Here is a 19893-nt window from a genome sequence, read left to right as displayed (position 1 = left end):
TTTTAAATTAATTTTCAACATTTTATACTGGAGAGGTTTCATGTAAAAATCCAGGTTTTTTGCACGCGATATAATGTAGAGAGCCTTGACTGTCCTGGTCACTGCTGTATCCCAGAACCTAGAACAGTACCTAGAACATAATAACTGTTCAATAAGTATTTCTTGAATGAATGTCTTTCAAAAAACAGTCCTGTGAAATAGGAATTACTGTCACCAATTTACAGTGAGTAAATCTCAGAGAATTTAAGTAATTCACAAAATTGATAACTGATAAACAGCAGAATACTAGAACTCATGTGTATTGACTTCCAAACTGGTGTTCTGTTTACTATGTCACACTGCCCAGCATCCTATGCTGGTGGGCCTTTCAGTCATGAAAGGCTTTCAATTTAGACTTTTTAAAAACAGCTTAACTGAGATAAAATTAACACACCATACAATTCACCCATTTAAAGTGTATGATGCTATAGCACAGGGAACTATATTCAGTATCTTGTGATAACCTTTAATAAAAAAGAATATGACAACAAATATATGTATGCATATGTGTGACTGGGACATTGTGCTGTACACTAGAAATTGACACATTGTAACTGACTGTACTTCAATTAAAAAAAAATTTTTTTAAGTATATGATGCAAAACTTTTTGGTATCTTCCCAGGGTTTTACAGTCATCCTACCACAATCTAATTTTAGAACATATTTGTTCCTCCTATAAGAAACCCCACTAGCAGTCAATTCCTGTTCCCTTCTCTGATGTTCCCTCCTACATTCCCACCTGTCCCAAGCCCAAGCTATCATCAAATTTCTATAAATTTCTGTCCTCTGGAAATTTCATATAAGTGAAACAATACAATATGTGGTTTTGTTAATTGGCTTCTTTCACTTGGTATAATGTGTTCAGGGTTCACCAGGTTATAGCAGGTATCAGTACTTTATTACTTTTTATTGACAATATTTTATTGTATGGATATACCGAAGTTTATTTATCCATCCATTAGTTGATGGACATTTGGGTTTTTCCACTTCTTGGCTATCATGAATAATACTGCTATGAACATTCATGTGAGTTTAAATTTTTGACATTGTTTCAAAAGTTAGTCATTGTAATTTTTTGTGTGAAAAGCAATAATTTAAATGTATACATTAAAAATCTACCGTATTTTAAAAAATTCAGTTTTTGCACTTCATTTTTAAAAATATAGCTGAAGTCTCAAAAAAGTCAGAGTCTCCAGCTTACTTTTGACCTCTGAAAGGCTCTGATGTTGCCTCCACCAAATGAGCCCATTTTATCCAACTAGACAACAAACTCCTCTGAGTCCTTATACTTCCTGACGTATCCATCATGGCTAAATAATTCCTGCATTTGGTAAATATCTGCTGACAAAATACAATTCTTCTAGAAACGATGGGGTAGAGTTGGGAGGATTAATTGATAACTAATAGGAGGCTGTGGGAGAGGAGAGAGTAAACACAAGGGGCTTTCCTCCTGACCTACAATCCCCACTTTGCTGTTGGTCTGGTCAGGAAAATTTCTTTTGATGTAGTTCCCCAAGGGATGCTGACTTAGACGGAATGTATAGACTAATAAAGACGTGAATCTTGGTTGGAAAATGGACAATTTCTCTAGATCTTGACCCAGAGAAGGTCAGCATGGTGTTTCTCCCACATGCTGGGCCAAACAGAAGCTTCCTTCTATGCAGGATAGGGAACCTGTGTAATCAACCAGTGGAGTTAATGGATGTCTGCAGCAGGAAGAAGGAGAGGAAAGATGAAAAGAGGAGCCATGGAAAGGAAAGAGCCGAGACATTCTGAATGAGAAGAGAATCTCTAACAACTGCCTCGATCAGGAAGGACGTGCAAGGATTTGTGGAAACACTATTTTGTTGTTATAACATTTTACTAATATGAAGAGACACAGATAGAAAGCAGGAGAGTGAGCAGAATGGATGCCCAGCTTCTTTATTGTGAAGTAACAAATGAAAAGATTTGGAAACAGGAGAGGAAAATGGAGCTGCCATGGACCCCTGCCAAATTCCTTCCTCCAGCTTTTCTCCTGTCCTTCCCCTCACCTGAAAGGTCTTCCCTCCTCGCCTCACTAAGTCTAAGTCCTGTGCAGTCTCTGAGATCTGTGACTACTCTAGTACTCTCCACCCCCACCCTGGACTCCCACGGCACATCTGCTGTGTACCACACAATTCCCACTAGATTAAGCATATTGTCTTTGAAAGGTTCTTATATGTATGTCTTATAAAACCCCTTGTAAACTCCTCAAAGACAAGGGTTGTTTCTTCCTCTGCTGCTACATCTCCCACAGTGCAGATGGCCTAACAGACCCTCTGTGTGTCCTTGGTGATTGACTGAAGGGTTCAGTTTAGCTCTCTGATTCCTGCCAGAGATGCAGAGAGCACAATCAAGTCCTTTCACTATGAAATGACAAAGTCGAAGATAAAAGGGCTGAGAAAGTACTCTTACAGAATTATTTATTGTCTCCAATGTCTTATGGTAGCCAGATCCCAGAATTTCCAGATTTGATAGATGTGGAAAAAAGTTTGATATGTGCGGTAGTGCTTTTGGGATTCGTATTTCACTTGGATGGAATGTGTAAATTAATAAAGACATGGGTTACATGAGTCAGGAAAAGGGAAGATTTTCTGTTACGCAGTTAACTGATATCCCCCAAAGTTCTTTTTCCCCCATGTTCCATAGCTGCTAGATGGTCATAGTGGAAATTATTGCTTTTTACATTTCTGATGATAACTGTGCTACCAGAAGAGAGACTCTGCTTAGGGGAAGAAAAAAAGAGATTTATATTGCCTTTATTTTCATCATTGAATGTCCCAAAGCTGTTTAGCGTGTAAACAGCAGTCAATATTTAGGGAAGAAAGCTGGATTCACACTACTTTGAATTGTGGGTCTTTCCTTTTCCATGGCAATTTTTTGGGTATTGTGTGCTCTTATAGAATCCCAGCTTAGGATCCAGATATAGTTTGCAACTCTCCCATGACGCCTAAGTCTTTTACGCATTAAGTACATTGAGGCTCATGAGAATTGCTAATCAGCCTTGTGAAACTGCAGTGATGTTTCCCAAGGATCTAAAAGTGGTCACATCCACCCACGCAGTACAAGGGGGAAAATATTGTACTGGCTCAGTTTTCTTGTAATAGTCCAGTGACATGGCTTCCTCATTGCCTTGTGCATTACAGTTAAAGAACCTGCTATAGAACAAGACTAGACTTGTGATAAAAAAACATCACCTAAGATTTTCTTTCTTAGACAAATGGGATTCTAGTTTGGGTTTCAAAGAGCTCTTTATTTAGCTTGCAAAAGATTCTGGGTCTTTCAATATTTCTGCTCTAGTAAACTCTGGAGTTCTGACCTATGTGTAGCATATGAGTTTTCTGGGTTATGGAAAAATACGCACTATCACTTCATGTGATGTCAGTTTTCTTTAACCCCCTGTGTAAATGGTGCGTATTAAAAAGGCAGGTCTACTGTTAAATAGATTTTTCTTTATAAACATAATGACAAAATGATTATACATCAATAAAAGAGACAGAATGTGACTGTGTCCACTACTGCCTGTGTCTTGAAGCAAGAGAAGGGCTCATCCTAGAAATAATCACCTTTCCTTCCAGGGGAAGATGGCATGACCCTGGAAAATACTTCTGCGTTTTTAGGCATCTGGAGATCTTGGTTTTCAGATCCAAATGGTCCCATCGCAATCCTTTTTTCCCGGGCAGTGCGTAAATCTTTGACAAGTGATGAGTGACCTCTGCTTCTTGTATTTAGGCCCAGGGCTGGACTCTGTGACCAGGGATTTGGCGTGCGGGGCCTCACAGGCTGCAGGGAAATAGTAACATGTGAGTACATATGCCAAACATGTGGTCTTATGTGATAGGTAGATCTAAAGAGAAAGCCTCTTCAGCCATAGTTTATCAGAATAGCTCTATGAACTACTGTAATAAATAAGAAAATAGAATCTCTGAGTTCAAGACCTGCCTCCTTTGACCCCAGTCAGAAACCTAATGTGGAAAACATGCCTGAATTGCCCACCCAAGGCTTGGACATCTACCTGGTGATCTTTGTGGTCAGCCTGTGTTTTCTGTCTTTATTATTATATAGAAGTAGCAGCAACTATGGAAACTCTTGTAGCTATGACTAAAGAGTCTTATTCCTGGGATGTGCGGAGGTGGATTCACTCAGGTGACCAGCCCCTGGGAACACAGCACTGCTCTATTTTCACCCTATAAACCAGTGTAGTGATGGCCAGGGTTGAGCTGGTGCCTAGGTTACAGTGTTCCTAGGAGTCTAGGTGGTTCTAATATCAATATAGGTTTCTGTTTTGCTTTATGGAATATAAGACAGATATCCATCTTATTCTCAAATGAATTCTTAGCTTAGGGCCAAAGTACAAATGGAAATTCATTTATTAAATGTCTAAATGTTTAAATGTTATGAATCGAGCTAACCAACTGTTAAAATAAAATACATTCTATCACCTACCTTGACAAAAAGACCAGGTTTGAATTTGGAATTGTTACATTATTCAGAGTTCCCTGCTAGAATGTGGTGGTGCAGGAAAACTGCATTATAAATAAATTCACAATATATTTTTCCTTTGTGATAGGAATCAAGCAGAAAAGAATAAATCAGAATTGTGTATTTATGGGGAGCAAACCTGTAGTTGGTACTACAAATGGTGAATTTGTTTTCGTGTATGTATCTATCTTCCTCTTTCATTAAATAAATAGGAAAATTTTATTATGATGTCTAATGAATTTAATGGGATTATTCCTGATTTTCACATACTTGATTATTCTTCAATTAATCTCAAAAGCCTAACCCCAGAGTTTGATATATACTTACATATTTGCAGAAAGAACACCATGTCTTATATAATCTTATTTCACAAATAACTTATAATTTCAGCTATATATTATATTGTATTATTGCTATTTAAGTAATAAGAACTAACACATTATTTGTCATCTTATTTTTCATTAATTAAAAAATTGGATAAATCAATTATGATGGGCCGTATCAGTTTAATTTTGACTTTCAAAATGTATTCCTCTGTTTCTCAATTAGTTTTAATTATTTTATTTAATTATTTTATTAAAATATATTTATTTATTTTATTATAACATATTTAATTATTTTATTATAATATTCTTTTAATATTATACTTGAAATGAAAAATGAAGTCATGATAAAAAGTAAGTCTCACTTGCATATGAATATTTGTAGCAGCTTTCTTTATCATCACTAAAAACTAGAATCAACCTTCAGGAGGCAAATGGAAAAACAAACTGTGGTCAATCTATATGATGAAATATTATTCACAGATAAGAAACAAGTTACCAAGTCATAAAAAGACATGAGTGAACCTCCTTGAATGTGTATTGCTAGGTGAAAGAAATTAGCCTGAAAAGGCTACATAGATGTTTTTAATTATGACATTCTGGAAAAGGAAAAACTAGAGATAATAAAAAGATCATTAATTTTCAGGTGTTTGGGGGGAGGAGGAGAGGATGAAAAAGAGGAAACACAGATTTTTAGGGTGGTTAAACTATTCTGTATGATACTGAAATGGTAGGTACATGTCATTACGTATTTGTTAAAACCCATAGAACCACACAGCACAGAAGTGAACCTAAAGGTATACAAATTGAAAAAAAAAAAATTTAGGCGGTCAGGGGATCCCAGGAAGGAATGCAGACTATGACAAGAGAATCTAACTGCAACCTTAGTTTAAATACATATTTTTGTTACAGATAATGTAACAGTGTGATAATGATGAAAAATATTTTCAAGCATAAACATATAGCATATTAGAATAAAATTCTGTAAGGAGGTCTGTAACAGATATGTAAGTTTTTAAAAGATACTAAATTTTCAACTTCAAAGAAGATTTTGTTTATTTTATAATATTTTTAAATGGATGGTGGTAGGCATCAAACTGTTATGGTATTTAGATTCAGCTGGATGCATTTTAAAGTGATATAACAGTTTTAATTTAAAATATCAAAATACAAATGCTGGAATATGTAAATGTTAGAAATTAGATGCTTTGCATTTATTTGAACTTAAAAACATTTTTGATGTTAATTTAAAACTGTGAAGAGGTGACATAGCTTTTCACGATTCTTTTAGAGGGCACATAAGCAAAAGAGTTGGAAGTTCAACCTCTTAGACCACATCTTACATCATGTATTGCAGGACTTGGCAGACTTTCTGTGAAGGGCCAATTAGCACATATTTTAGGCTTTGAGGGCCAGACGGCCTGTGTCAAAACTACTCAGCTCCGCTGTTGTAGCATGAGAATAGGCACAGACAGTTCGTGATGAATGAGTGTGGCTGTGTTTCAACAAAACTTTATCTTTGGGCAGTGAAATTTGAGTTTTGTATAAATTTTATGTCACAGAATATTCTTCTTCTTTTGATTTTTTTCAACCACTCAAAAATATAGAAGTCATACTTAGTCCATAGCAGGTATAAAACAGAAGTGAGGCCAGATTTGGCATGAGGGCTCTAATTTGTTGACAGTAATTTGGTAAAATAGTCTTATAATTAACAAGAGTCAGTATTCTCAAAGTTAGACTGTAATCTGTCTCACACTTGCCAAAGCAAAGTTCTATATCCTTGAGGCCTTAAACAGAATATTTCAGAAATGTATTAAGTTAAGCATGAAAGTTCTCCTATTGCCAATAAACTCATTCCCCAGAGGCAAGCTATGACTTCAGCTTGGTGTATATCTTTCCAGATATTCAACTGTGCAGACACATTCACACATAGAACATACAAAGAAACTATATATAAATGTATATGCATTTTTTAACAAAAAAAAGGGGCAACATACAAATCCAGAACGAGTAAAATGTCTAATGCATTAAAAAAACAGGACAACATACATACTGTTCTGCAATTTGATTTTTCAACTTACAATATATTTTAAACATTTTTTCTGGTCATTATTTTTAAAAAGAATTCTTGTTCTTTAATAGACATTTGAGTCATTTCCAATTTTGAAATGATTAGCAATGAACACACACACACACACATATATATATACACACACACATACATACCTATATGTAGATGTATACATATCTTTGTACACATGAGTGAATATTTTTGCAGGATAGATTCCTAGTAGTAGTATTACTGGATCAAAGATATTCAAGTTTTTACACTGATGAAGTCATCCAAAAGTTTATACTAGTGTTTCTCAACCTTGGTACATTTGGGGCTGGATAATTCTTTGTCGTGGGGCTCTAGCGCACATTCTAGAATGGTTAGCAGCATCTCTGGCCTCTACCCATTAGATGCCAGTAGCATCTACTCTGTTGTGACAACCAAAAATACCTCTATAGATATTGCTAAATGTCCCTTAGGGGGCAAAATTACCTCAGATTGAGAACTACAACCCTGGACATTTGTTTTATTTACCTTTATTTCTGTCTCCCTTTAAACAACTTCTCATGGTATCCTTCTTTCATAAGGGAAACGTGCTTAAAGGAATTCGTGATTTAGTAGATATCGCCCCTCTATTATGGGCTAAATTGTGTCCTGCAAAATTCACGTGTTGAAGTCCTAACCCTCAGTACCTCAGAATGTGACTGTATCTGGAGACAGAGTCTTTAAAGAAATTATTAAGTTAAAATGAGATCATAAGAATGGACCCTAATCCAATATGACTGGTGTTCTTATAAGAGGAAGAAATCTGGACACAGACTTGTACAAAGGAAAGACCATATGAAAATTAGGAGAAGACAGGCCCCAAAAGGAGAGGGGCCTCAGAAACCAGCCCTACCAACACCTTGATCTTGGACTTCCAGTCTCCAGAACTGTGAGAGAATAAATTTCTGTTGTTCAAGCCACCTAGTCTGTGGTACTTTGTTACGGCAGTCCCAGAAAACTAATATATCCTCCCAGTGTATTTGAATTTTAAATAAAGAATGACTAAAAGAGGCAATGACTAATCCAAAGGAATAACTATCTAACAATGGGTTTTGGTGCCGCTGATAAGTTTTCCGAGAGGCCTCAAATCATTCTACGTAGATTTAAACATGGGGCTGCTCTATTCATCCTCTTTTCTACAGCAACTTCTCTGATGAATAATTATTAACTTTTGTAATCTCAATGTCAAATTTCTTTAATTTTTTAAGGTAATTATATCAATTCAAAAAAAAAAAAAAAAACCAACCCAGATGAGCAAGTCAAGCGATGATTAGAGATCAGGAAAAATTAAATGAATTAGGGAAAGTGAAGTGTGTTGTTTTAAAAACATAATATTTTTAATTGCACAAATGATATGCGTACAATGTAGGAAACCTAAACCATGCAAATAAGCAAAGAAGAAGAAAATAAAAATCACCTGGAATCCTTCCATCCAAACGTGATCACTGTTAAATATTGTGGCATAGACTCCCAAACTTTTCTCAGTAGTATGTGTGTTGATGGATTTATGGATAGATAGATACACACATGCATATTCCCCAAATGGGATCCTACTGTAATACTTATTTTGTCTGCTGTTTTTCTTACTCAATAATATACTAAGAACATTAGTCCATGTCAGTAAATTATATTTCTTAAAATGGTTATTATTAGCTGCTTTTGTCATGAGAACTAAGTAGAGCCACAGGAAAAATGATGAAATTAAAGGTAAATCAGTGCCCCCAGTCACAATGGAAACTAGAAGACAGATAGCTACAACATTATTTTAGGAAATCACAAACTGTCGGGTGAAGAAAAAAGGATGAGGTCACAAGAAAGACTAAGAGGAGGAGATATTTGTACAGGATGTGGAAAAGACAAATTTAAATCCCTCCTCTAACAGAGTACAGTGTCCCCCCAGCTTTGCAAACAGAGAAGCGCAGGTCATCCCCTCAGTTCACTATAGGATATATCGGCCATTGCTTACTGAAAACCACTCCCCTTAAAAAGGCAATTAAAGCTCCCAGTGACATCCTTGACCTGCCCTTTTCAATATTGTCCTAGGGAATCTGATATCAGGGTCTTGCCAGCACAGACAACCTGCATGTCAATTAGGAAGAGGGCTCCCCCACTACTGGCTCTTCCTTCAGACACTGCAGCCCTAGATTAGAGCATGGGACTTGCAAAGAGAACATCTGTTGGTTTCAGTCCCTACTCTGGCTGTTGGCCAGGTAACTTTGTGCAGAGAGGTATCTCATACAATAGGCCTGTCTTACACGGTCCTGCTGACCCACTTAAACTTCCACAGGGCATATGCAAAAGTAGTCTTAATCTCCCTATCCCATTCTGTCACCTTGCGCAGTTCAAGAACCTCTCTGCCTCCCCTACTCCTAGTTCCTCTGAACTAGGCCAGTGGCACATAAACCACCATATAGGGCTTTGTTCCATAATAAAAAATTATTTATAGCTACAATATTTCAAGTGTTTAGGTCTGTACCAAATCCTGTACTGAGTGCCTTACATGCATTATTTTATCCTCACAACAATTTTATGACATATGTTTAATGACTATTTCCACTTCATGGATGAGATTACTGAGACCTGAGAGAGTAATTTGACTGAGCTAATGCCACAGATAATGAATAGCAGGGACTCCATTCTGGTTGCCTGCTTCCCACAAACATTTCCTGTGCACCTTCTATGTGAAAAGTGGTGTGCTAAAAGCAAGAGAAAAAGGCAGAAGGAAGTTCCTTCCCTGAAAGAGTTTACAGTTTAGTAAGTTTAGGAAGAAATATGACAAGTACATAATACACCAATATAAGGCACAATATGCTAAGGCAGTGTGAAAGGGTCAAAGTTCTCCTGTGACTATGGAGATGGGAGAGCCTTTTGAGGGAGAGACGGAATGTGAGATGGGCTTTAACAAGAGTTTTGACAAAGGATACTTGGGAGACAGCATTTAGAATGAACAGAGTAAAGGTATGGAGGAGAACATAGGCAAAGAACAGCAAAGAGTCTTGTAGAAGTAGAGTTTAAGAGAGTTGTAGCTGATTTAGCTGTACCATTACGTGATCAGTACCTACCTGAGGAGCTTGGATTGGCTGATGGGGCATATGGATGGGATTTGAGTAGGGTGATGGCAGGTTTGGGGCCACAGCTTATGAAAACTAGTTTTGTAGATGCCTGTGTTATAAATTGGCATAGGTAGCAATGAAAATTAAAGAGACTAGTTGGGAGGACACTTGTAATTGACCAGGGTTTCTCAGCCTCAGTACTATTGACATTTTGGGTTGGATAATTATTTGCTAGGTGGGGGTTGTTGTCCTTTGCATTTTGGTTGTTTAGCAGTATCTCTGGCCTTTACCTGTTAAATGTTATATTATCACCCCATTTCCCCAAAGTGTTCCCTGGGGAGGCAAAATCGCTCCCAGTTGAGGATCACTGTAATAGACCATGTGAGAAATAAAAGGGGTAGATGTGACACCTGGGAAGGGGTAAAATCTAAAAGCTTTGGCAAATGTTTGGATAGGAATGTCAGTGAGAAAGAGGATTGAAAGAGCAAATAGAACCACTGAAAAGGCCCTAGAGGCCATGTAGTCCAATATGATCATAACTGGGAGGGAGTTTGGTAAAACCTGTTAGAAGTCACAAAAATTATCCTGCCTTTTGACCCAGCAATTCCACTCCTGAGAATTTATTGTAACTGATTCAAATGAAGACAATCTTTATGTATAAAGCAACAATAGTAACATGGAGACTGACAATTGTGAAATAAAATTCATATTTTATGGCAAGGCAAGAAAAATTTAAACACAAAAATTTTTCTCTGCCTTTTGGCCTTCCCTCCTCTTTACACTGTGCATTGTATATCTTCATTATGCCTCTACCGAACCTCCTCCATCAGTAGAAAAACTTGTTCAACCATAAAGAGCAACATTCTCCTAGCATCAATAAGACAACTCCTTAAAATAAAACACTCCATGATCTTGCAAGGGGCCACGATGACACTTAGATCTGGATTGTGTAAACTGTCAGTATAATGTCGTTTAATGTACAACCCTCTGTCTTAAAAAAAACTTGTATTGTTTTTTGACTTCTAACGGGTGGAACAGTCCTCGGAGCTTTCTGAAATGCTGTTCCCTGGTTATAATTCTCAGTTTGGCTTAAAATTTTCCATTTCTTTCTTACATGGACTAATTTCTCCTGGACACCATGTTCTCAACAACTGCACCCTCATGCCTACCACAGTGCCTGTTTAATGAGGGGCCCAGATTTGAGAAGTGGATTTAAGATTCAGAGAAGGTGAGATTGAAGATTCTGGAGAGAGAAGCTGTACAGAATGAAACAAAATCCCAGAGGGCGTGAGAAGAGCAAATTTCAAGAATCCAAGTATAAAAGTCCGTAGCTTCTTTGTGTGTGTGTGTGTGTGTGTGTGTGTGTGTGTGAGAGAGAGAGAGAGAGAGAGAGAGAACAATGACTGAAAATTTGAAACGGAGAAAGGAGGTAAGGAAGTAGGCAGAGGAACTTAGAAAGGATCAATCATCTGTAAAGAAACCAGGTGACCCAGACGTTTCAGCCTCGAACCTTGCCTGGGGACAGTCCTGTGCACTTTACAATGCAAAGTTGAAGGGAACGTGCTGTTCAGAAAAGAGGACGTCCCGGGGAACACTGAAATATGCAGACACTAGGAGAAAAGAAGAGTTAAATAGCCAGCACTTTTTCTCCTGGAGTCCTAAGCAACTTGATTTTTAAACTGCTCTCTAAATAAGGAATCTATGTTAATTTGGCAGGGCCTGCTGCCACATTTAATTGCAGGAGGCGCAGCGGGAAGAATGGTGGGCGTGGATAACCCAGAAGCGGCTGGAGGCCCGCCCCCTCCCCAGAATACACCGCGGCCGCGGCCTGCGGGAACTGTTTTCTCGCCAGCTCCATCCCGGCTCCGAAGAGGGTCGGACTATGGACGGGCTCCGGGCTAGCGCAGGGCTGCTGAGGCGCGGGCGGCTGAGGCGCCGGCGCCAGTCCCAGCCACACAGCGGATCGGTCCTGGCCCTGCCCCTGAGGCCGAGGAAGATCCGAAGGCAGCTGAGGAGAAGTGTCGCGTCCCGCATGGCCGCGCTGAGGGCCCAGACGCTGCCGAGCGAGGACTCGGAGGACTCGAGGGTGGAGTCGACGGTCGACGATCCCGGGGACCCGCTGGCCGGCGGGGCAGCGGCCCTCCCGGATGCGGCCCGGCGAGAGCCCTACGGCCACCTAGGACCCCCGGAGCTCCTGGAGGCCTCGCCCGCGTCCCGCTCCCTGCAGACTCCCCGCGCCCTGGTGGAGGCGCAGACCCCGGCGGCGCGCTTGGTAGAGGCGCAGACCCCGCCGACGCGCCTGGTGGAGGCACCTGCCCTGCCCGCGCGCCTGGTGCCGGCCTCGGCGCCGTCCGCGCGCCTGGTGGAGGTGCCCGCTACGCCGGCCCGCGTGGTGGAGACCTCGGCCCTGCTGTGCTCTGCCCAGCACTTGGCCGCCCCACCGCCTGTGGCTCCCGCGACGCTGTCGGGGCCGCAGGGGGAAAGCACGGGCGGGGAGCTGCCCTGGGACTCCCCGCTGCAGCGCGTCTTGGCGGAGCTGAACCGCATCCCCAGCAGCCGGCGGCGGGCGGCGCGCCTCTTCGAGTGGCTCATCGCGCCCATGCCGCCCGACCATTTCTACCGGCGCCTTTGGGAGCGGGAGGCCGTGCTGGTGCGGCGGCAGGACCACACCTACTACCAGGGTCTTTTCTCCACCGCCGACCTAGACTCCATGCTGCGCAACGAGGAGGTGCAGTTCGGCCAGCACCTGGACGCCGCGCGCTATGTCAACGGGCGGCGCGAGACCTTGAACCCGCCCGGCCGCGCCCTGCCTGCCGCCGCGTGGTCCCTGTACCAGGCCGGCTGCTCCCTGCGCCTCCTCTGTCCGCAGGCTTTCTCGACCACCGTGTGGCAGTTTTTGGCTGTACTCCAGGAGCAGTTTGGGAGCATGGCAGGTTCCAACGTTTACCTCACGCCCCCCAACTCGCAGGGCTTTGCCCCTCACTACGACGACATCGAGGCTTTCGTGCTGCAACTGGAAGGTAGGAAGCTCTGGCGGGTCTACCGACCCCGGGTCCCTACTGAGGAACTGGCCCTGACATCCAGCCCCAACTTCAGCCAGGACGACCTCGGTGAGCCGGTGCTGCAGACGGTGCTGGAACCGGGAGATCTGCTCTATTTTCCTCGAGGTTTCATTCATCAAGCAGAATGCCAGGACGGAGTGCACTCTCTGCACCTGACCTTGTCCACATACCAGCGCAATACCTGGGGCGACTTCCTGGAGGCCGTACTGCCTCTGGCAGTGCAGGCTGCAATGGAGGAAAATGTGGAGTTTCGTAGGGGACTGCCTCGAGACTTCATGGATTACATGGGGGCCCAGCATTCGGATTCTAAGGATCCGCGGAGAACGGCTTTCATGGAGAAGGTGCGGGTCTTGGTTGCCCGCTTGGGACATTTTGCCCCTGTCGATGCTGTGGCTGACCAGCGAGCCAAAGACTTCATCCACGATTCTCTGCCCCCTGTGTTGACAGATAGGGAGAGGGCACTAAGTGTTTATGGGCTTCCAGTTCGCTGGGAGGCTGGAGAACCTGTAAACGTGGGGGCCCAGTTGACCACAGAAACAGAAGTGCACATGCTTCAGGATGGTATAGCTCGGCTGGTGGGTGAAGGAGGCCATTTGTTTCTCTATTATACAGTGGAAAACTCCCGGGTTTATCATCTAGAAGAGCCCAAGTGCTTGGAGATATACCCCCAGCAAGCAGATGCCATGGAACTCTTGCTCCGCTCTTACCCAGAGTTTGTCAGAGTAGGGGACTTGCCCTGTGACAGTGTGGAGGACCAGCTTTCCTTGGCAACTATGTTATATGATAAGGGGCTGTTGCTCACCAAGATGCCTCTAACCTGAACTAGTCTTGTGTCAATTACTGGTAACAAGATGGGAGTGATCCTCTCCTACGACCGCCACCACCTTTTTAGGGGTAAAAACTCATGTTCTTACCTTGATAACCATCAGTGTGCTTACATTTACCTTTATGACTGCTTCAATGTCACAGAACTCAGACGGTCTTCCTGGAACCACCACCTCATCTAGGCACAAAAGTAAAGCCACAGTTGGAGGTGGAAAACGGAGCTATTTCTGCAGAAGTAACTTTGACTCTAGATCATTTCAGAGTACCGACTTCACCCTTAGGCTTTAGTATACTGTGTAGCATTTGCTGTGTTAGTCTGCTTGAGACATTAGAAGTTTTTATTTGGAATTTGCATCCTTCATTTGAGTTCTTTTTCATCAGTTTTGGGGGAGGGTTTGGGTCAGTATCCTGTTTGTTACTGTGAGTTTGTGTGAATGTTAGAAAAGTTATTAAAGTGCCAAAGAATATTTTCCTTTTCTTAGGCTAGATTATTACATGGCATGGTTTGAAGGAATGTGGGAGGAGGGAGGTAGGCAGGGAAAATCTACAATGGCTGACATGAAAGGTAACCTGGGGAGGTTGTAAGACTGGGGCCAACTCTGCCACTTTGGGGGTAATTTATTCATTTTAATCATGCTACTTGAACCCCAAACAGCACAATCCTATTAGAAAAGTTATGAATATATTACGTTTTTAAGAGTATATTAAGATTTTGCACAGTGCTTGCTTGCATCAGTGGCTGGCATTGCTCCCAGAGAGGCAGCATGTCATCTTGTTGTGCTAACATAGGCCTCAGTCAGCCAACTTGTAGCAAGCTGGCCATGAGGGAAAGCTGGTGTTCAAGTTACTTTCCGCTCTCATTTTTTTCTGGCAGTTGGAAGAAACTTCCCCAAATCTGGCAAGTGAATATTCTCATGGTTGGTGGAAAAGAGCCTGGTGTACCAGAGAGAGCACTGGACTTGGAACCAGAAGACCTGGGTTTGGGGTGGTGGCTGGTAGGCAGCTGGCTGAATGACCTGAGGCTGCTGCTACACCTGGGCACACTGATTTTGTAAGTATGTTTTGGTACAGCTTGATGTCTGCACCTCATCATTTAGGTTGTATCTGGAACTTTTAAGATCCTCTCACTATAATGGATAGGTTCAGTTATAAAAGGTTGTGAACTTAACGGAGTCTTTTTTTAAAAGGTGCAAAAGCATAGATGTACATAAAGTAAAAAACGGTAGCTCTCCCTCCAATCTGACTTTCCAGAGGTCACACCCCTATTTATCTTCAGGATTTCTTTTTTGAGACCTTAATCAGACATACACATGACAGTTTTTTGTTTTGTTTTTTACTCATGTTTTTCTAAGTTGTCCTTTTTTTGACCTGACTTTCAAATTGGTTCAGATAGAGCTATGTCATTCATTTTTTTTTAAGGGACAGATAGCAAATAAAAGCCTGGGGGGAGAGCAGGGAAAAGATAACAGAAGACCTGAGGGGATGGTGTCCAAGAAGAAAAGGAAGCATCCTTTCCTGGCTCTCATCCTGGGGGTCTCACAAGTAAGTTCACAAACATCCAATCCTGGAAAAGGCTTATTAAAGAAGTCAAGGCATAGGACTCACCCCTAGAAAACCTACCTTGAAAAATTTCTTGGAGAAAAGTATGGAGTTTCAATGGTTTTTGCCCTTCTTTGGGTTCCAAGTAAACACGTTTTGCTTCCTCCTTCACTTTTCTTATGACTGTCTCAACCTTGAATATTTTTTGTACCAACAATTCCTTTTGACTCAGTGTTTGAATCTAGATCAGGGCAAATGATGTTAAAAAAAAAAACAACAACTGTACTAGGCTGCAAATTATCAAAAAGCATTAATAAAGTACATACTGCATCATGCTTATTAATATTAGGTGGTATATAAATGCCTGAGAACATTGTTCTCTTGTGATACTGGTTGGACCTTTTTTACACCTGTTAATGAAAGATTTATTTTAGCTTTTTGGGCATGATGAAAGGAACCTGCTAAGAAGTGTTTGCTTGGTGTGAAGCTGGTTTTGTGAATTAATATGAAGAGAGAATCTTTTACCTTTTTGAAGTCCCTTTTCCCTCTATTCCTTCATCTCCTTTAACAGCTTTGAAAAATTAGAACTACCTGTTAGATAGAATTCCTTTGGTGAAAGAGCCCAGATGAAGAATTAAGGAAAGTTTAGAAGGAAAGGGAAAACCTAGGGGGCCAGCTCCAATCCCTCAATTCTTTATACCTGTCTGCAAAAAAGAAAGAACTTAGATTTAGATGATTGGGGAGGGGGGAACAATATTTCAGAAACAACAAACTCTGATTTTGAGGGTTACTTGATAGGACTAACGGGATTTTTGTTTTGTTTTGTTTTTTTACTAATAGGATTTTATAATCTTACCCTGCAGAGATGTGTTTTGTATCTTCAAGTGATACGGTATCTTTGGGGCTGTAGAAAGTATTTCTGTGATGGGGAAAAGGGGGTGAGGAACTCTTGAGAGCCCTGAATTTTTTCTTGAAAACAGCTTGTACTTATCTACCTTGTTCTTGATCTTCTGAAGCATTTCTTGGTTTCCTTCATTTTCTAAGTTGAGTATCTTCATTGTATGGTGAATTTCTCTGAAAGGTAAGAAGGACTTCTTAGATTGTTCTTCCTATCCTTAAAAAAAAAGCACGTAGGTGGAAAATACAGGGCTTGGAATCAGACAAGAATCCTAAATTCCGGTTTTACTGAACTTTATTTGCAAATATGGTATGATGCTTGCTTGTAGGGCTGTTACATAGTTTTTGAGATGATATATTTGAAGATGACATAGATATTATTTATTGAACACCTTTATGATAGGTTCTAATATGTTATCTCATTAATCATCACCAGAGACCCGTAAGGTAGACTACCATCTGCATTTGATACATGAAAAAATGGGCTCAGAGAATTTAAGTAACTTACCCAGACTCACATAGTTAGCACATATCTGAGCTGGGGTTCAAGCCCTGGTCGTTTTGATTCTAAAGCCTGTTGTCACTAAGTAGGCACTTGATAAATGTTACTTGAATTAAAAAAACCCACTGAGGATGGTCAACAAGTATGTAAACTACACAAGCTTGACTTTCGATCTAATTCAGGCCAGTTTTCCTGTTACCTGCCTAAGTAAACAGATGAATAGCACGGTTGAGCCTGTGCTTTTTACAGCCGTTAAGCAGCCTGGAGAAGCACGGGCATGCTCTGTGGGTTGGGAGAATTGGCAGTACAGGAGATCATGGCAGGAACCAGAGTGTTAGTGCTTACTTTAGAACAGCTTCGTGGTCCTCTAAGAGTAGCACGTCTAGGAAAGTGTCCCGGACCCGGTGTCCTTGAAGTTTGAGGGCTTGGATGCTACGGCAGGCTTCAAGTCGTACACCTGGTGATTTTTCATAGTGGATAGCCCAGAGCAGGAGGTCTGTCAGCTGGGGACTCACTTGGCCAATTTGTCCCAAAGCTGCAGAGAGTAGAGGACAGCATGATTCACTGTCACTTAAGACTGAGTTGGCTATATCCTAGCATCCAGAAACAGCCTTATTAATAAATAATAATAATAAAGTATAGGCAACCACTTACTAAATTAAATATTGCAAATGCTAAACTAAGTATTTTGTCTGTATCTTCCCTTTTAGATGATGTCACCATTAGAATCTTAGGGATGGGTTAGAGCTGGACATTATCTCCAAAGGATTCCTAGGAGGGGGGTGTCCATTAGGATGTGAGAATACATTAATTTACCTATTTATCTAGGGATGAGATACAGGATAGATAACTCAGAAGACCAGCCTAGCCAAGGCAGGGTAATGGGGAAAGAAGGCACAATTACTTCACAGGTTTACCCAGGGCTGATTCTTATGGGGACCTGCCAGGCTGTCAGAGAGATGCAATGTCAAAGATCCCTAAAAAGAAACTAGGAAAATTTGAGGGCAGGATTTTAGGTTTGTAGCAGTCTTGAATCTGGTCCGACCTATGTTTGAAACTTCCAGAGAAAGCAAGCGTATCCAACCATGGATACCTACCTGGAACTCATACCTAATTCTATTGGCCAGGGACTGTCCTGTCAGCCCTTTGCCTTAACAAGTTTTACGTAGTCCTAGACTCGGGATCCTTAACTACAAATTAAAAAGAAGAAAATAATCTTTAATTTCTGGGGCAAGGAACTTCTGAGAAGCTGTGATCATCCCCTCCCCTGTACTCTATCCTCTTCCTGGAGAGATTCTGGGGGTCATCTCTACTAACATATGGGCAAGTATTAGACATTGAGAGCTGGGGCCACTCCTGTAATACCTCGAATGGCAAAGGCCTTGATTTTCCAGTAGGGATCTTTCTCTGTCAGATTCAGAAGGCATTCAAGGACCTGGGATGGATAAAAAGCAGTGTTGAGTGGAGAGAATCAGAGCAAGAATGAACCAGGACAGGGACCCCTCTTGTCTCTAAAATGTGCTTTAACTAAAAAAGTGACCTTCTGTCAAATCTAGTGACCAATGAGCTGGAGCCTGAAGTATATTAGCCTACCCACATGGTGTTTTATCTCGTATCTGTAGATTGATTTTTCTCAGCTCAGATCTATGGTCATACAGGCTTCTTTTGAACACCTCCATCAGGTTTTCCACTAGTGACTAGAAATTATAACTCCATTCACTGGAGTTGGTCCTGAAGCCTCTCAGCACCCATGTAATGAGCTAGTTAACTGAGGTGAGAACGGGATTCAGGGATGTGTTAGAGTGAAGTCTGGGCTGGCTTGGAGCTAAATGTGGTCCTACCTGTTGATGTGGTCTACGTAATCCCCTCACCTTCCTGGTTCTGATCTCTCATTCTGTGTCCCCACAGAATGCTGAGTGTACTGGGTAGAAGGGAAGCACAGGGTAATGACCCCTTGGGTTAATCAGGTAAGACGGGTACATGTTTCCTTGACTCACCATCTTATCACGGATCTGCAGGGCACCGGCTGCCAAACAAGCTGCCTGCCGAACTGCCATGAAGTCATCAGAGAAGCAGTTCAGGAAGCTGGGGAGAAGCTTGGTGGTCATGAGTTTGAGCCCACGAATCAGGGAGAGGGCTTCCACACGCTCGTGAGGATTTCCTTGCCCCAGCTTGACTCTGTAAAGCACAGGTGCTGTTATTTTCCCTCCATAAACTTTTGATGCCCGCCCCCCCCCCCAGTGTCCTCAGGATGGAATCCAACTTCTGTAGGTGCTCTATTATCCATTCCCACCCTTTCCTAGTTAGCCTTATGCCCATTAGGTTGTTTCACTGGGTAGAGACCTCAACTGTTTATTTACTTGAATCCCTATTACCTAACATACATTAGGCACTAAATTATGTTGGATGACTGAATAAAGGAAACTTTAAACATGCACTTCTTGATATAGTCAAGTTCTCTTCCCCACTTGCTTTCACATGTGCCATCTTCATTTCTGTATTTGGCTCCCAGTATAGAATGTCTTTTCTTCTCTTGCCTATGTTGTGGTATCCATCCTTCATGAAAATTGACCTTACTAGGCATTGTAAATCCTGCCTGTATAGTCAGTCATACATCTGAGCTCTCTCAAACATTAAAACTGCCTAACACCTAGTGGGTACTCAGTGAATGATTCTTTCCTTAGCCACATTGTTAGTGTTTGTAGGGACTGTTAACTTTTTATTCTATTGAAAGAAAAAAATCCTACAATGGGATCTAGTACAATGCTGAGCATATAGAGCAGCTCAACAAACACTGGCTGGATCCCAGGTTCCCTGAACAGTGAATAGAAGAGGTTCTCCCTCTGGGTTGACGAGGTGCTACCTGATTGTGTCATGCACTTCTTTCCCAAGGTTCATTTGCCCCAGAGCCCGGGCAGCTGCGTGTCTCACTTTCTTATTCCAGTCACTCAACATCAGCTGGATCAACTTATGTTTCATATCCTATAAATAAGTGTCATAATTAGCTACCATTGATTGAATGACAGTTTTGTACTTGGCACTGTGCTAAGT

At 41.5% G+C, this 19893-nt stretch overlaps 2 protein-coding genes across 8 annotated transcripts in view; one reads left to right on the top strand and one right to left on the bottom strand.

The window, feature by feature from the left end:
• Positions 1–2494: 2494 nt before the first annotated feature.
• Positions 2495–19893, bottom strand: part of HEATR4 (HEAT repeat containing 4) — a 106308-nt gene continuing 88909 nt past the window's right edge. For all 4 annotated transcript variants that reach the window (XM_074365276.1, XM_045522783.2, XM_074365277.1 and 1 more), the window contains 8 exons: positions 19706–19824; positions 18840–19020; positions 18208–18277; positions 17188–17377; positions 16439–16517; positions 15525–15684; positions 14024–14082; positions 2495–3844 (listed from right to left, as the gene is read on the bottom strand). In XM_074365276.1, the coding sequence (XP_074221377.1) occupies positions 3614–3844; positions 14024–14082; positions 15525–15684; positions 16439–16517; positions 17188–17377; positions 18208–18277; positions 18840–19020; positions 19706–19824 (1089 nt within the window). In that variant the 3' untranslated portion in view covers positions 2495–3613. The remainder of the gene's footprint in view (positions 3845–14023; positions 14083–15524; positions 15685–16438; positions 16518–17187; positions 17378–18207; positions 18278–18839; positions 19021–19705; positions 19825–19893) is intronic.
• Positions 11615–19279, top strand: RIOX1 (ribosomal oxygenase 1). 4 transcript variants are annotated; one of them, XM_010963261.3, is made up of 3 exons: positions 11615–13973; positions 14779–14955; positions 18861–19279. In XM_010963261.3, the coding sequence occupies exon 1, from the start codon at positions 11900–11902 to the stop codon at positions 13898–13900; it is 2001 nt and encodes a 666-aa protein (XP_010961563.3). In that variant the 5' UTR covers positions 11615–11899; the 3' UTR covers positions 13901–13973; positions 14779–14955; positions 18861–19279. The 4 variants fall into 4 exon arrangements, with proteins under 4 accessions (XP_010961563.3, XP_074221381.1, XP_045378742.2 ...); XM_074365280.1 differs by having other exon boundaries at positions 11615–14139; XM_045522786.2 differs by having other exon boundaries at positions 11615–14303.

The sequence above is a fragment of the Camelus bactrianus genome, chromosome 6, assembly GCF_048773025.1.
Source record: "Camelus bactrianus isolate YW-2024 breed Bactrian camel chromosome 6, ASM4877302v1, whole genome shotgun sequence".
NCBI lineage: Eukaryota > Metazoa > Chordata > Mammalia > Artiodactyla > Camelidae > Camelus > Camelus bactrianus.
The sequence above is the reverse complement of the archived record's forward strand: the minus strand, read 5'-3'. Positions and strand labels throughout refer to the sequence as shown.

Bases quoted from the DNA above. Each gene is read 5' to 3' on its own strand.
- RIOX1 (XM_010963261.3), top strand. From the start codon at position 11,900: ATGGACGGGCTCCGGGCTAGCGCAGGGCTGCTGAGGCGCGGGCGGCTG.